The sequence below is a fragment of the Acanthaster planci genome, linkage group LG06 (assembly GCF_054643075.1).
Source record: "Acanthaster planci isolate LZ-2023a linkage group LG06, COTS_SCS, whole genome shotgun sequence".
Classification (NCBI taxonomy): Eukaryota; Metazoa; Echinodermata; class Asteroidea; order Valvatida; family Acanthasteridae; genus Acanthaster; species Acanthaster planci.
In genome coordinates, this window is record NC_141782.1 from 17,492,704 (window position 1) to 17,509,659 (window position 16,956).

General features: G+C 41.1%; 2 protein-coding genes across 2 annotated transcripts in view; one reads left to right on the forward strand and one right to left on the reverse strand.

Moving 5' to 3' along the window:
* LOC110982164 (U3 small nucleolar RNA-associated protein 4 homolog) overlaps positions 1–2,927 on the forward strand; it is a 37,779-nt gene extending 34,852 nt beyond the window's left edge. The window contains exons 16-17 of the mRNA XM_022240410.2: positions 13–114; positions 1,596–2,927. Of these exons, the coding sequence (XP_022096102.2) occupies positions 13–114; positions 1,596–1,715 (222 nt within the window). The 3' untranslated portion in view covers positions 1,716–2,927. The remainder of the gene's footprint in view (positions 1–12; positions 115–1,595) is intronic.
* A 4,363-nt stretch (positions 2,928–7,290) lies between these two features.
* LOC147798904 (uncharacterized) overlaps positions 7,291–16,956 on the reverse strand; it is a 90,757-nt gene continuing 81,091 nt past the window's right edge. The window contains exon 6 of the mRNA XM_087137967.1: positions 7,291–16,376. Coding sequence (XP_086994093.1) covers positions 15,645–16,376 — 732 coding nt within the window. The 3' untranslated portion in view covers positions 7,291–15,644. The remainder of the gene's footprint in view (positions 16,377–16,956) is intronic.

Consider the following 16,956-nt stretch of genomic DNA (forward strand, 5'->3'; position numbering starts at 1 on the left):
TTTTTTCCACAGCCACTTCCTTCACGTTATGAGAAGCTGTTCAACCGTGGCCTGGGCAGTCCCCCACAAGGAGAAAGTAAACAGCATGGCTTCAGTATCTGCCAGCGTTACAAGGTAATATCAGCCAGTCTCCATATTCTTCTCATAATAACCATGTCCTCAGTAGACTAGTCCTCAGTTGGACACGGAAGTTACCGTAGATTTGGTGCCTCCTAAGAATGGGAGCGAGTTGGCTATTTTTCAAAACCATCATTATTACGGGGCTCATATCAATGTAAGTGTTCACTGCATTGTGGGACAAGGCAAACAAGCAAAACTTGCTTTCTAAACGGAATCTTGAAACTCTCCTCTTGTCTTTACATGGAATGAAACAATCAGTAAACTTATGACCAACCTTATTATCAGGTGATTCTAACACAGAAAGAGGTTTTTATAGAAGGACTTTCATCTTTTTCTAAAACTTCTTTTGGCTTGTGAATTACAATGACTGATGAGGTCGGTGACAGTGTGACCACATTTCCACTCGTGCATGGAATTATCTAGTGTTTATAGTATCTCGGATAAAAAGTACACTGTGGTGATAATGAGTATGACCACTCCACACACACGCACTCTTACATTGGTATCCTTGTGGGGAATTTCTTTGGTTCTCATGTTGTGAAAAATTAGTGTGTGAAACACAGTTTTCTAATTGCTTCCATTAAAGTCCTGAATCATTGTCCCTGGCTGACATTTTGACAGACATCTCAATTTATGACAGATAAGTACCAGTAGTTCAAAAATTCCTTATGTTCGAGTAAATTCCAAATATCAGTTTCATAAAATTCTTGTAGGGTACCGTTTCAGTACCCCACAAATACAACAGATGTTCCTTGTTGGGTTCTTCCTATTGTTTTGGTATCCCACAAGGCACCATAAGCACGCAGTGTTAACTGTTAGATTAGCTTGCTTTGAGGACTTTTTTGGCAGACTGCCAAGCAGGTGGGTGTTTTTTTCTGTTCTAGAAAAAGTAACATTAGAATGAAATCATTAAAATAGTTTCGGAACCAGCAAGCACGTAAGCTGTTTGATGGTTTAGAAACTTTGATGTATGGTCTAGCAGTGGAACACAAATAACAGGAAAAATTGCAGACAGGGGATTGAAAAGAAACTGCCTGAGGTAGGTTAACTGTTGGTGCACATCAAGGTTCATACAACAGATTACAAACCATGTTTTGAGGTCCGGGGACGTTGTTGTTGTTGAAAGAGAGTCACTTGATTTACGGGTAAAATCTCATTCATGTGAAATGCTTTTTGATGCAGAGATTTTTTGCTCGGGTCAATCTTACCCCACTGCAAAGTGCTGTTGCACTTGTCATCAATTTCAGTCATTGCAAGTTAGACTAAAGGTTAGATTGAGCAGATCTAAATATAGGCCCTGATGTCACTTGGAGTGTGGTATCCGGTTTATGGATGCATAGTGATTGATGGAAGTCTCTCTTGAACTGTTCATTTTACCCGAAACAACTTTGGTCTCACTTTTGAAATTTGAGAAGGCTTATCCTGATCTGGTTTCACCATTACTAGTAACTGCATGTATTCTATGTATCTTTCAGCCACTACTGTATGCAGGATACTTTGGTAAGCCAGGCTGGTTGGTGGTTGTAGAGCGCCCTCTGGAAGACATCTATGAGAGTTTACCATCAACACTTCCAGAGAAGAAATTTGGAACATAGCATGATGGCAGTCCAGCCCTTACTCACACACACACACCCACCCACCCACACTGTGGACGTGTGTAAGTCCACAGAACATCTTCCTCTCCTGCATCGTGTGGACATCTTTTGTTCACAAGTCCACACTAGGTACATTATACGTAAGGTTAGCGCACCCACTTACGTACATGCGTGTCTGCAAGCTTGCCTGTCATGGCACCATCTCAAACAATCTTGCTGATACCTCCACTTGTTACCTCCATTCCCAGCTGCTTATGCAAGTTCACTTTACCTGAAACGGTGGATGGATTGAGCATTGGCTTGGCTAACTGATAAATTGTCACATTTTTAAAGGGGGGGGGGCAGGTTCACCCCTCACAAAGCAAGTGTGGAACCCTACCGTCTTGTTTCTGTCTGGATTTCTGCACATGATTTGGATCATGATAACTTCCATACAAAACAGTGGAGGTCATTTTTACATCAGCCGCTGCTTGCACTTGTGCATGGGTGTACAATGCATCTTTTTCTGTATAAGAAGTTGCACCGGATGCCGACATTTTTGTTTGTGATGACAAAATTAATCATTACCTGAAAGGGCCCATGTAACGTCATTTATTGTCGGTGTTTTCCTTGGAAGTGCACCTTTGTTTCCCATTTAACCTTATTTTCAATATTTGCCTGTTCAAAGGGCATGTTGATGTCTTTTATGCTAATGCAGTTTCACGTTTCAGACTGAAACTTCACTGTTACTGCCATTTCGGAACCAAAGGTTGCCAGGACTTGCATTATTTATGTTCATTACAATGTTCTTGTCTGTGGCGATTCCTTATTTTGATGTATTACAATAAATGTGAGCAAAGTTTACAACTCCAACGGCAACAGGATGTTTTAAAATTGCACTTTGCAGTTACATGAACCACAAAGGAAAGCTGAGTCATTTTGACCTGATTAAGAGCATGAAGTTGCTCCAAATATATTCTTAATAAATTCCTGTCACGGACCCTTTGAATATTTTGTCACAGAGTTATACCCTCAATTTGTTTTGCGATAAAAGTACATCCTCTACTTCCAGCTTTTGTGCCTTAGGCTAACACCTTCAGTGGTATTCTGCACACTACTGATTGATTTACTTACTGGTGTGTATTTCGTTTTTGAAAGAAAAAAAAACAGGTTTCATGGACATGGTTTCATTTACGTCTGAAATAAAAAGAATGAAACAAGCATCATGCAAAACCCAGTTTCACTTTCATTCTTCATTGGAGAAGCAGCATGCATGTAAGTACTGGAGATCGCTGTGTGACTTTGGTTAAACTCGTCTTTTGTTATTCTAACCAGGTTGCCTGTCGGTCAAGCTGATTTGTGACGTGCGTCATCGTCATTTCTGTCAAACCTATCTGGAGCTTTCCTTTTACACACTTTTGTGTTTCATTTGATTTGCCATGCAATCTGAATATCAAACCCTATAAACATGAAATGTTTCAGGTCTGACTACACGTTGAAAGGCATGAAGTGGGACATAATTTTAAACCATAATTGTAGTTTACAAACCCGTCTATGAACACAGCAAATGCTGGTCCATCGCTTCCCACCACTTTTTAAAGTTTTCTTGTTTAATCTAGTATCAACACACAATTCAAAGCAGTTTTGCATTGGATTAATTCAGCTTGTACAAACACATTCAAGATCAAACTTCCACCACAAACAAATGTACGTATCTCGGCCGTATACTGTCTGCATATGGCCTTCTGTGTAATAAAGTCAGTGTAGAGATTCACTTACTTCATTAAAACATATCGCCATAGGCTGAATGGTTGAATATTGCCAAAGGGACAGGAGTACTTCTATTTCAACCCACCAGGTCGGTTTCTCCTAACACAATCATTCCCTTGCCCTTCATTCCTTGCATTAAGATGCTGGCTTTCATTCCCAGAATCCATTTAATGAAGGCCTCATTTAAAAGGCAAATTTTTCTTTCTTTTCATTAGTAACTACAGCTTGAAATAGATCTAGTGCCCAGCTCAAATTTATTCTAAAATTAGTGGTAAATTGATCTGAGATATTTCTGATAAAGAGATTCTTAATACTGTGGGCCTTTGGCTATGTTGGTATGAGTTCTTCCCCCCAAAAGTGTGTTAAGAGCTTCTGAAAATCACACCGAGAATCATCGCAACTGTAGACCCTACTTTGTTCAGAAACAAACAGTTTGTGAAAGTCGAGAAGTGTGAAACAAACCTGAGTGCAACATAGTTTAACTGCAGCAGAATTTGATGACAGGGGGTTAAACCAGATGTTACGTAGTCTGGTGGTAGTGTATTCATGTGGCGCAATTTCTGACCTGCAAGTCCTGGTTATGAGATATGGGTTTGCGGTTACACCATGGAATCAATCTCTTTTGGGCGAGGTGTGGTTCTTAAAAGAACCGGTGAGTGTTCACTCGATGTTTCGGCCAGTGTGCTCTGGCCGTCCTCAGGAGAGTGTGAGGAGCCAGGGTACACTGGCCGAAGCGTCGAGTGAACACTCACCGGTTCTTTTAAGAACCACACCTCGCCCGAAAGAGATTGACTCCATGGTGTACTCGCAAACCGACTTCTCACAACTCTTTGCAAAGCTTTAAATCTTACAAGTCCTGGTTGTACCATGTGAAGGGAGCTTCTCAACTAATACAGGCTGCTTGGTGTTATGGGTTCCCAAGTTGAACAAATTACTTTATGAGATTTTATTGAATGTCCCCCTGTGCTCATTTATTACAACAAAGTCCTTGAGCAAGCCGTCTGCCTGAATGAATTCACTGCAAAATATCATGCTGCCAAACCCCCCCTCAAAAAATGCTGTTAGCAAGAATAAAGTTTCCTTGTAAAAAAAAAAAAAATCAGCATGGGTACATTTTGCATTCCAGCTCGAGCAGACATCCAGTATCGGGTTTCTAGTTTCCCCCTCTGTTCCATTTTAAGGGAGAAGCCAGCAATTCAATTTTCATGCAGACGTCCCGCAGGCAACAGGGAAGCCTGGGCCCCGTACCTAAGATTCCTGGATGTAAAAGTGCCGGCAGGGTACAAAACAGCCCAAGCGGCAATGTTTGGGTTCAGAGACAATTGTGGGAGGGGTGGGTCTGAAAATGGTCGGTATGACCAGACCCAGTAACAAAACTACTTTGTAATTCCAACATTTTGTTTTATTTGATGGAGTTCATTACTCTATATATCATTTATATAATTGCAGTGAAGCACTTTTTTTTTTTTTACTTAATAGGCCAATCCTGACTTTGATGAATGGCAGACATCAAATAAGAACTATAGTTTTATGTTTGCCATTCATTTTTTTTGGGGGGGGAGGGTTGTTTATTTTACTGTAACATCTGTAAGTCCTTCTCTAAACATTCCATATTTCTTGTTCTATATTCATCTAGATCACTCTTTCCATATCCTTGCTGGGTTTTAATTTTGTTATTCATATCCAATTCAACATGTTAACTGTCATATGTTCAAGGTCATGTAAACTTGCCAATCAAACCATACCTTTATTGTAAAACCCCTTAAAAAAATCACAAGACAGAAACAGCCTTAAAGCCATTTAAGCTTGCCAGGACAGGAACTGATCCCAACATAAGGAAGGGGGCATAAGGAGTCTTCAGCAAGATGGAATAAGTGATGTTGAATTTCGGGGTAATTTTTCCCCCCACCCCTCTTTGTTCACCTGTTTGTGTATCAAGGGGGTCAGTTTCAAAGGGGAAGAGAGCATAGTGCCATTCCAATCTCAAAATACTGCACTGAGATTATAATGGGGACTTACATTTTTCAGCATATTTGAACCACTGACACATCACATAATGTGGGTGTTTTGCTTTCGACATATTTTCATGTTTCTACCACAGTTGAAGGGTTACAAATGGCAAGTGCGTGGAAATCTTTGAGTACGTGACCAGGAATTTCTACATGCTAGAGTGTGAATGACTACAAAAGGCCCATGAAGCGATGCTGGGTTTGGACTGTTGTTTGGGGTCATTTTCCTTCACACTTTTAACAGTTATGTAGCTGCCTACAATTCACTTGTGAAGGATGGAAATTTCCCCTTTTTAAAAATCATTTCAGTGCATAACTGGAAAGGCTTTTCACTTTCAAACAAAATGCACACAACTTGAAAACACTGGTTTCATACATCATATTCTGAAGCAACGATTGAATGCATCTGGGAAAAGAAGAAAGAGGGACAAAAAACCCAAACATAAAATGAACACAGGTGACATAATTCAAGCCCCGTGACAGTAAGGACAGATTCATACAGGACACAAGGACGTCACTGTACTTGATGTTAGGCTTAGTCTATGAATGTCTGCATTTTGGTATTGTTTCCATTGTTTTCCATTGTGCTATATGAGTTTTTGGCTTAATGCACAGACTGCACATCAACCAAACAAACCAAGGGCAAAATGAACGTGTTTTTTTTTCTTTTTAGCCAATCAGAACAACCTGTTGATTATATAGAAGTACGCTAATTGGTCAGTTTTATGTGGTAAAACATTAATTTCTTGCTTAGATGATCTGAATTCAACAAAGGTAGCTACTTTGAACCCCTACTTTAATTTATCACCTGAGATTGTTCGGCATAGTGAAATCACTGTTTTGTGGTCTGGTTGTTCTAGAGTGACTGAAGCACTGCACAAAACTCCTACTGTGGTAAAAATGTGTATTTCTTCAAACATGATGTCTGGGTGAACAAATATTACCTGACATGTCTGACATTTCTTGCCAGTGACATATTAAACTCAACGACAAGGTTCTCGAATGAAACACTTCCTTCTTCCAAGGTCCACAAAATTTTCAGTCAATTTTCTCTCCTCACCATTTGAATATGTGGTTGCAAATAAGCAAAGACATTACAATCAGTCTCCACCCTTTTCCCGTTGTTACTCGTTAGAGCTCAAAAATCAGCAGGTTATGTTTCCTTGTGAGATTCTTAACAACTTTATAGCACAGCAATGCCTTTGTCACTCCCTAATCCACTTTCATCTTGGGAAGAAAGAAAGAAAATCTCAGGGGATCATCGGCAGAATTGGACAGAGTTCTTCCTTAGGATGTTGGTTGACCTCGACCCAGCACTAACTACGCACCATCTGTATTGACTGCTTTGATTAAACACGGTCCAAGTTGAACCATAAGTTGTCTTCATCATTTAGTGGGGGGGGGGAGAGCGGAGGGCATTTATCACGGACAGTGCATTTAACATTCAGTTACGGATTCGCGGATGCTGGCTTTGCTCTAAATGCCTGCTGTAGCAAAAGGTGATGAAAGTCCCTCTCCATTAGATCTGCACTCTTTTTCAGAATTGTCCTCTGCTGTGGTCCTCAGCAGAGAGCAGAAAGAAGTTTACCAAAACTTGCCGTGCTTCACAGACCTCAAGCTGAACACAACAATCCGCATACAAGTTTGAGATGTTCATACAGAAGGAAAACCACAATGTTATTTGGAACGAAAAGTTAATTTAACACTAAACAAATTGCTGTCGGGCGAGTCCAGAGCTTTATTTATTGCTGAGCAGTTTGGGGCTGTCCACCAACCCACACCAAGTGGCTAAAAGGACATTGCATTTGAAACTATAGTTTGCCAAACAATTATTTTTTTATTGACAATGCATGTCATGCATTTCTTCATAGCATACCAGCTGGAATCATCACTTTTTGCTTATGTTTCTCTTTGATTTCAATCTAATACAGTTTTAAAAATGGGGTGGTTATAGCATCGTTTCCCTTGGTAATTACAAATGTCATAAATAAACTTCAAATGTCCACAGATACGTTCCCAAGACTGCGAGGTCCTTAACTCCGTCATGTTTCATACAGACTACTGGGCCGGGGTGCCTTCCACTAGCCAACAGTGGAGAACAGAGCAGATCACAAGTAATAATCACACCATCAACCCTAGCTGAATGCCCCGTGCACTGTAATCCACAAAGTGCAAAGAGCAAAGTCACATGATTAGCACACACTCCTGAGACTATTCACTGGAGCTTGCTACAGCAAAATTGAAACTCCAAGACATCCAAGCCATGGGAAACCTGCCACTGGTACTTTCCTTTTAGTTGTGAAAACCCTTTCATAGTAAGCTGCACTGGCTTAGATCAAGCAATACTGTGGACAGAAGATAGGTTTTAATAACCGGATGCCTATGTATCGAACTTGGGTCTCATCCTTCACCACGATGGCTAATGAATATGCATGATTATGCAATTATCTACTCAATTATTCATTTTCAAATGCTAACCAGATGTGCTTGTGAAGCAGCATGCATATTCAATGGGTAATGATGACAACCACACATTCAAATCAGCTCAAGCCCTGCAATTATTTTAAACTTTTCAAAACTTTTGTTTATATTTATGGTTACAAGAACATTTTATCAACACTTGTTTTTGCAGTGTGTAGTTTTATTTCTTCACAAAGAAGACTCACTGATACTACAATCCAGCACATAGATATAATAAATTCTTCAATTTCAACATTTTCCCGTTGATAAACATTTTTTTTGTCTTACACCAAGCAGAGCAAGAAATAAAATCAGTCACATAGATGAAATGGGGAAGTGTTGTGTGTGTGGAATTGGAACGTCTCCAACATGCCTTATCAAATGGCACATAGATCCTTGACATTTTGGCCATTTTGACAGCAGCTTTTGAAAATTCCTCTCGCATTGAACACGGTAACCAAATTACTCAGCAATTAAATGTGGAAAAGTTGGGACTAGACCATGATTTTCACTTTTGTATGGTCATGGACTGATGTGTTTTTTTTAATGAAAGCGCTGAATCAGTCACATCTGATTTTGAGGCTATTTTCTAAAGTGTAAGGTCGCATACCCTGCCGAATAGACCAACTTCCAGAAAGTCCGGCCTACTGTGAAGGTGGGCAATCAACACATGCTCCCCTTCATTGCATTAAACACTGCACCTTGCAATGGTGTGTCATTCATCCATACATGCACACCCCTGATCATTGTAAATGCTTGTCAGACATAAATCAATCATGGCTGTGATTGGCCAGAACACCACAGGGCCGGGCTTACAGGACCCTTCTATCACCCAATAAAATCAACACACCAAAAATCTCAGTAATAAAATACTGGCCATTACACCTTTGAATGATTGACCTTTCTTTCAAAAGATGCAAACTGATGAAGTTTTCATGTTTTTGCCATCAGAATGCTCCAACTGGCAAGCATCCAAACAAGCTCCGATACATGGAATCTTTTTGCACTGGTAACTACTTGTGATGTAGGAATTTCCCATGGCCTCACCTCACAGTCGCCTTAAAGGGTCTAAAATGTCACATCAGATGACTCCCTGACCCTCTTCTGTGGAAAATTGTAGGACTACTGATGACTCTGTGTTCTCTCCATTTAGGAATCCTACACTACAGACTTTAAAAATCGCAACTATATGTTAACCACAGCCCCACTTTGGAAATTAAACAAAAATATATCACATGTGGTGGGGATGAGTTTGGTCCTTTGCCAGATTCACATGAATCTTTAATGACAGGCCCCTGCCATTCATATCACTTCCTTCTGTAATCTACTTCACCGTATGCCAGGCCCAAGTGCAACTTTATTGGATTCGTGAACTATTTATCTAGATCCATTGTGGACAACTTTAAGATCAGGAAATGCAGATCCAGGGCAGCAGAAAACATGGGTAAGAGAGAGAGGGAGGAAATCAAGCTGACCGAGTAAGGGGTGGGAGTGTAGCATGAGCAACAGGTACTGCAGTAAATCTTTAAGACCTGGTAAGTGAAGACTTTGTCCACAAATCTGGGTGTCTTTGCTCCACAAAAAAAAATCACACTTTCTCACAAATTCTGAAGTTCCATTACTTTCCTTGTGATAACACCTCATACAATTTCGACTAGAAAATCTCCCATGCCTTAATAGACATATACTTGTTTGCAACCACCAGTAACATCCTGAATGCATTACCTGCAATGGGCTAAATTCAGCTTAAAAGGGTTACAAAGAGGCTATAGCCTAGCAACGGGAAATTTGAGTGGTTTTGTGTGACTTTTTGTGTTGAATCATTATGGTCTCAATATTTCCTATATCAAAAGAAATTGAGGAAATGCAAAGTGCATCATACATAACTGAACTCATTAGTTCATACTGAACGCATTAGTGGGCATACACAAACCTCTCCCAGCTGCATCATAATATCAAAAACAGGAACTTACCAAGGCTGCTGCCTCTGGCTTGCTATCCCAACATTTCCTGATAAACTCAATCAATCAACCTTCAATCAACCCATGTGCCATTTCATGATGCTCTAGGCTTGAGAGCAATACAAGCACTCTACGTGTATTCTACCCCGTCCTGTCCCCGTGGACTGGCCTTCATTAATACTGTATCTTTCAAAACTGAATTCTTTATTTCTTCAGTAAAGCACATCCTCCGACGCACCTCCCATTTCCACACATAAAAAGATGAAAAATTAACGGCACAAAAGGCACAAGAGTTTTTTCCCTTTCAGTTGCCCCCTCCAAGTAGGGAGTTAAACATCACAGGCACTTTATATGGGCAATAAGCTTACACCTCGTTTATGCTAAATACAAGAGAGAGAGAGAGTAGGCAGCAACATCAGTGCGACTGTGGCTCCCTCAAATGAAGCATCATGCATCAAACATAAGGTAATCAGAAAGTTCAATTATCCTGATTTCTCACTAACAAGTGATTTGAACTTAACCAGGAATGTGAAGGAGGCACATTTTTCTAGCCATCCAACCACAGCAATGTGGTATCTGTACACTCTAATGCAGATTGACAGCTTTACTTCCCCTCCATGACAAAAACCATCAATTTTCACATCACGTGTTTTGGGAGGTTTTTTACGATGTGGGTCAGCACTTTGGGAAAATTATCTCGGTCAAGATGACGCGTCTCTCTGATGACCCGATGCAATGTTTTGGGAATGACACTTGCATTATAACCATGCACTATATGAATCCTGATGCACAATAAAATGTAAATGGCCCGCTGTATTTCGTCTTATTTCTGGTTGCCATAAGAGTAGGGTTGCTGTGAACATACAAAAGAATATACAGCATCTGGAGTGTATACATGTTTGAGGCAATATTCTCAGTCACCAACCATCGGAGGGCAGTATTGCCACTAAGCCAGAGCTATATAGAGAGAGAGTAGTGCCAACTTCAGACTTTGAATGAATGAAAATAGGTATTCATTATGTGTGGAGCACATCACGCAAACATGGTGTGCTAACTGTCCATGTGCACTGATGCATAATCCACCATTTTGGTTCCAACAATCAAGACACTCATGTCACAACTCTTTCTATGAACAGCTCTGGAGTAAGTGAGCATTTCAAGATGGCGAACTACTGCAGAGTAAAACTGCATCAAATACACACTCTCAGATTCACCCGAACACCATGTGTGTAAGTTTTAAGGCTCATTCTTGGGGCCCCTCCGTGGGCTAGTTTGTTTCACACAGATTTGGATTGCGATCAGATATCCTTACGCTGGTTCGCACCATCCATTAGGCAAGTTTTGGTTTCTGTAAACCAATGACGGATTGCTGATCGTGCTCCATATCTGTGTGAAACAAATACGGCCAGCATCTACAAGGAAAGCATTTAGTATGACTATCCCAACTTCCCCCAAAGGGGAGAAAAATCAATTTCCTCTGGCACTGTACAAATTGATCAAACATGCATACGCCATCCATAAATCAGTCCCAAATGTCGGACCACTGATTACAATATATGTATTGTTTTCTTATAATGAAGACTTCATTTAAGGAGCTACAATGTACTTGATTCAATTTCCCCCCAAAAAGGGGAAGATGTTTTGCCCAAACCAATGCAAAGAGAGTGTGACTCTCCAATCAGTCATAAATAATTCAAACAGAATTCTTCTCTGCAAGAATAGCTTAGTATGTGGCTTCCTTCCCCGAAATAGTACCATCTTTGATGATATACAACCAAAAAAAAAGCAAAATAAAAGTCATATTTATAATATTTAATATACACATAAACAACAGCATTTTCAGGGAAATAATTATATATATTGCTAGCACAAGAAAGTGAACAAAAAATAATAACAGGGAGTTTCACACACATACAGGATAATAAGACTTTTTGTACATGCAACAACAATTACTTTTGTCCATCTTTCTACAGGTTCTCATTTGATTTCAAGATCTTTCAAATGTTGATTAACGGACCATGTCAAGAGAAAAGGCTGACCTGCGAGGAAAGGCTGGTGAGAGAGGTGCGCACCTTCTGGTCTGGTAAAATTCAAATTTTTCCTCCAAATAAGTTTCCTTGCAAATAAATTGCACCCAATATGGTAAAACCCTTAAATCATAAAAATTTTCCAGGATGGCAGACTGTTGGGGTTCACGGCTATCAGTGAGTATGCAGACTTTCTACAGTTTGGTATGACTTGCTGTGTCAGATGCCTACTAATCGTGTAGAAACATTGGTAGGCAATGTACCCACATGAGTACAAGGTGTGAAAATGTCCAAGAAAGTTGAAAGCACAAAAATTCCCTCTGCTGATTCTATTAAGTATCATTCTATTGCAATGAGAAGTTCAACAGCAGTGAAACATACAAACAGTCAAGCATACCACATCAATACCTAATACGATACCAACTTAACCTGAGCATCAGAACTTTCATCTCAACCTCTCCATTGAAAAACTCAACAAAAGGTTGCCGACCCTAAACTTGTTGACAGTGAAAACTCCAACTAGCAGCTATTTCCCATGAGCCCCTATAGTTCTTCTGTGCTTCATTAAGGTCTTTATGCTGGGCAGGTCAAGTTGCCGCATAGCCCACAGATCTTGCAGCTAAGTACCCACATACGCAATGCATTCCTCTATGTAAACTACCAGCCACATAGCGGCATCCAGAAATGCAGTGGGATAGAAAATATCACCACATGGATAGATTTGATGCGTATGGCAGCTGTGTCCCTGTCAGCAGGCAGGGGTCTTGCTTAATCCACCAGGAAATTGTGGTTATTCCTTTAAAGAGGCACCACCCTGGACTCATTCAACATGGATGTTTCTTTTTTTTTCCACCACTCTTTACTCACAAGACAACTCGTGTCTTACAGCATCTCTCTCAATAGCGTGGAAACGTTGCAGATGCAGAAGCAAACTCACCAGCATTGAGGAAACTCTCCACATGTGGGCAGAGGTCTGTGGGTTTTTTCTCCTTTAAACTCTGGGATCAAACAGGGGCCAGTATGCATCCAGGGGCTTGGCTTGACGGCTGCATCTGCCACAGCAATGTTGGCTCAGGATCAACATAGGCCTGGACATAAAGCCCCTTCTAAGGGCTTGGAACTTTGGGGTCTATCTGTGAATAGTCTGGGCTAGTGTTTTAGTTAGTTGGGGCCAGAGCCAAGCGATAGCACCAGATGGATCTCCTACCTGATGATTGGTTACAGAGTGCTATAAATGGCAGAGATGAGAAAGGAACAGTTTTTCATCTCATTCATTGTTCACTCTTTGGGTGGGGAATTAAGAAATGGGGCAATAGAGGACAAAGTATTAGCTGGTTAATGTCTCCTGGGTGAAGACATTCAGAGGCATGTGGGAAATACAGAACTAAGGAAATTGAATGAGTCACTGGGCAATTGGGCTGTTCAGAAAGGGAAGGCTCACTCATCTTTGGAGAGGGTAAATCATGAGACCCCCCCGGGGGGAACGGGACTGAAATATGACTAAACCTGTCAAAAAAAATCTGGATGAACATGAAGTGGGTAGATACAGTTTATTTTAACCGACTTAACACATTGAAAGAGTTCTCATTTTGCTGAGTCCCTGGATGGAAGCACATTCTTCATACCTGGAGACTTTGGAGGTGGTTAGGCCCACTCCCCCTTCAAACTGACGTTCCTGAAGTTTCCGGCCAAAAGAATGTTTTTTTACATGACTAATGCTCATACAATGGCCTTGGCAATTTCCTTCCTCCAATGCTAGGGTCGGCCATGAAGTCGTGAGCACAGACACGTACACTTTATCTCCACCGTGCGTGACTGCACCGTAGTGCTGTGTTTGTTTTCGTGAACTCTCGTCAACCAGCTGCACTGAAAGGGATCATTTGTTGTGTGGGTGTGTGTACCTGTGGGGGAGAGGCTACAGTACAAGTGCGGATGTTACAAAAGGCCTCACTCTGCCTCCCTTGGTAGTTCCCCCATGCCAGTGGACCCAAAAGGTTCAGCTGCAGCAGCCTTGCGTTCTTCCCTTCAGTTTCACAAGATGACAGAGCTGAAATGGTGTTCGTCTCTGACAAAGCACAACATTCCAATCGCAAAAGATCACACAAGACAGAACTAGCATGCAAAGCAAAGGCACATTGATGCAAGACAGCTTTTTTTATATGAAAGGGTCCCCACAAAAAAAAATGTTTCTCAGACTTTTTGTGACAAATGTGACATCATCCTTTTCGATCATCTACGGAAGCAAGGGCAAGTGACCCATCAAGTCTATTTTCACATCTTTTTGATTCATTACGACTTCATAAAGAACCACCATGAGGCAAAATGGTCATTTGATAAATAAGATCTTAGATTTCTAAAATTAATATTAGATTTCACTTTAGAAAGGACCAAGGAAATGTGAAAGATGAGCAGGATACTTGGATATTTTATGCAGGATACAAGGATAACGCAAGGTGAAATGTCAGAGACATTTGGGCTTTTCATACAGCAAAGTTCACCAGACGAGTGGTAGCATTTATACAATTAGTATGTGGAACATGACCACTGTATCAATGCTTGCTGCCAAACATGTATCTAAATTCAAGTCAATCTGCCAGTGGACATTCAGTCGCCCGTTCACTGAAGAAGTGTGCAATGAATCTGCAACCCTATGGGCCACTGAGTGGCTTAATGACACCCCACAGCCATTCCAGGACATCAGGTACAAACTGAAAGTGGTCACAATGCTATTTGTTGTGACAATGCAGCCTCCGGCAAAAACATTCAGATGATTCATGCATAGGATCAAGAGGTGAAAAAGAGTTTTATCCTCAGTGAGTGAAGCACAACTCATTCTGCAACTGGAAGGTGTTAAGTTTCTTGAAATGAGGGAACATCTGCAAACGGCTTACAAATGAGAAAAATGAGTATAACTGATGGTTTAGACATTATCTCACTTCCATAACTGGATCATTTTAGTAATGCAGGCAATCAACACTGACAGCAGTTAGATTTCTTGTGGTTTTAAGATCACATGCAAGTGACCTCTGGCCAACTTAAGCTGATCGCTTTTCAGAATGTAAAAATATTCTGGTTTTCCACTCTCGACTTCCATTTAAACAGACTGATAGGCTCTCGTGAGATCACATTGACAAAACAAGTTTACATGGATGGTGCAAAGCCAAAGTTTCTACTTTCAAGTCCCAAGTTTTCACTTGTACATAAATTTGGGAATAGCAGAGGATTTTACTCCCCATTTTGAATGGAAGCATTGCCTGTAATGCTCAAGTACACGACTTTCAACACAGGCCACTGGTACAGACTGATCCAGTCAACAAAATCACAGGCAATAACTGGAAGGGTCAGCAACACCATGACCACCTCTGACAGCAAATCTCCGAGAAATGATTCTTACCTTACTAAGTCATCACCTGCACATCATCCAATGAGAGTGGTTGAGGATCAGTCTGTACAAGTGTTGCTACTTTCTCGCATGTTGGTTCAGAATGAAATTGAACTTAAGTAACCTCACATGCACTGCATTCTCTTACCAGCCCTCCCTTATTTATGTCACATTGTCAACGAGCCGAGTCTACTCTTCAAGATAATTATTACATACGAATAGCATTATACCATTGGGCCACCGGCCCTCTTCAATTTATGAGTAATAAGGCTGCATATAGATTCTGAGCATTTCTTGGTGCTCAGGGTTTTTAAATTGGAGTGGCAAACGCTTCAGCCGTGTCATGCAATACGGGTCTCACTGGATTCACACCTTCTACACTGTGCTTCCTCTTTTTCCTCTAGGGGTGGAGGGGGCGGTGAATGCCTACTACTTGGCTGGGCTTCCTGTGGTAGCGTTGAGGGTGGTGTGGCAGCGTTGTGCGACCGATGAGGCAGGGGCCACGTGTCCACCACCGATCGCTGCACACTAGGTTCACTTAGAGCAGCCACTAGGTGGCTTTGGCTCCTATCACACACATTGAGGACCTCTGAAGAAGGTCTAGGTTGTTGCTGCTGATGTTGCTTCTTCACAACTGCAAGATATGGGGGCGGTCCTTCCGAATCCGGATCTAATAACTTCAGCGGCGTCTTGGTCTCACTGTCTAGCACTTGTAATCCAGGCTTGCCCCTTAGGGAGCCGGCACGATTAGTTGTGTCTGTTCGATGAACAGTGCCCTTTTTCAAGACCTTTTTCAGTGGGGCTTGTGGTTGCTTCATGCTGAGGCTGCTCTCAATGCTGTCAAAGACAGTCCGATTGGGTGGGGCACGAATCCCTGACCGACAAACGTCCTCATTAAAGAGTCTTAGGCTTCTCATGAAAGGGTGGGCTTCCTCATCATAATGCACCACCGTGGAGGGGTAGTCCTCAGTGGACTCACTGCGGCGGCAAACAGTCTCTCGCTGTTGGCGCAGCATCTCTTGCTGTTGCTCACTGGAAAAAGGCCTGCCCTGCATGAGAGGCAGTTCACTTGTCTGGTGTAAAGAAAAACAAAGATGCTTTAGCAAACACTTTCTTTAAGTTGGACTTTGCTGAAATCATCAATAACCAATAGCAGACAATCAATTTTGGTAAACAAAAAAAACTGTTTAGCAAATTCGACTAGTTTCTGTTGATTGCTCATTAAGCACAGTCCAGCAAAATACTTGCCACAACTTCAAACTACAAGAAATCAATGAACTCAACCCACCATGTGAATATCGCCAAGAGCATAAAAATGCATTTACCACAAAGAAATGACCATAGATATTCCCTGATCAAGATATCAGCTGCGTACTTCCGTGACTGAACGATTTCATGTCCTTCCTGATAGCTTTTTGTATTTACACACCACACTCTCTCCCTGTTTCCTTTGGTTTCGCAAGACTGTTTCACTTTTAGTCATTGATTTTGATTTGGTTTTAGTTTTTTCATTTTTCATTTTCTTTTCCTTTCACAAGTTTCCTGAAAGAATATTTCTTCACCTTCAAAATATTTTGGTTGCATTTCCAAACTGGTAAGGTCAAATATTCAAGGGCCAAACTGTTCTTAAACAAGAATGCTGCCCATTGACAC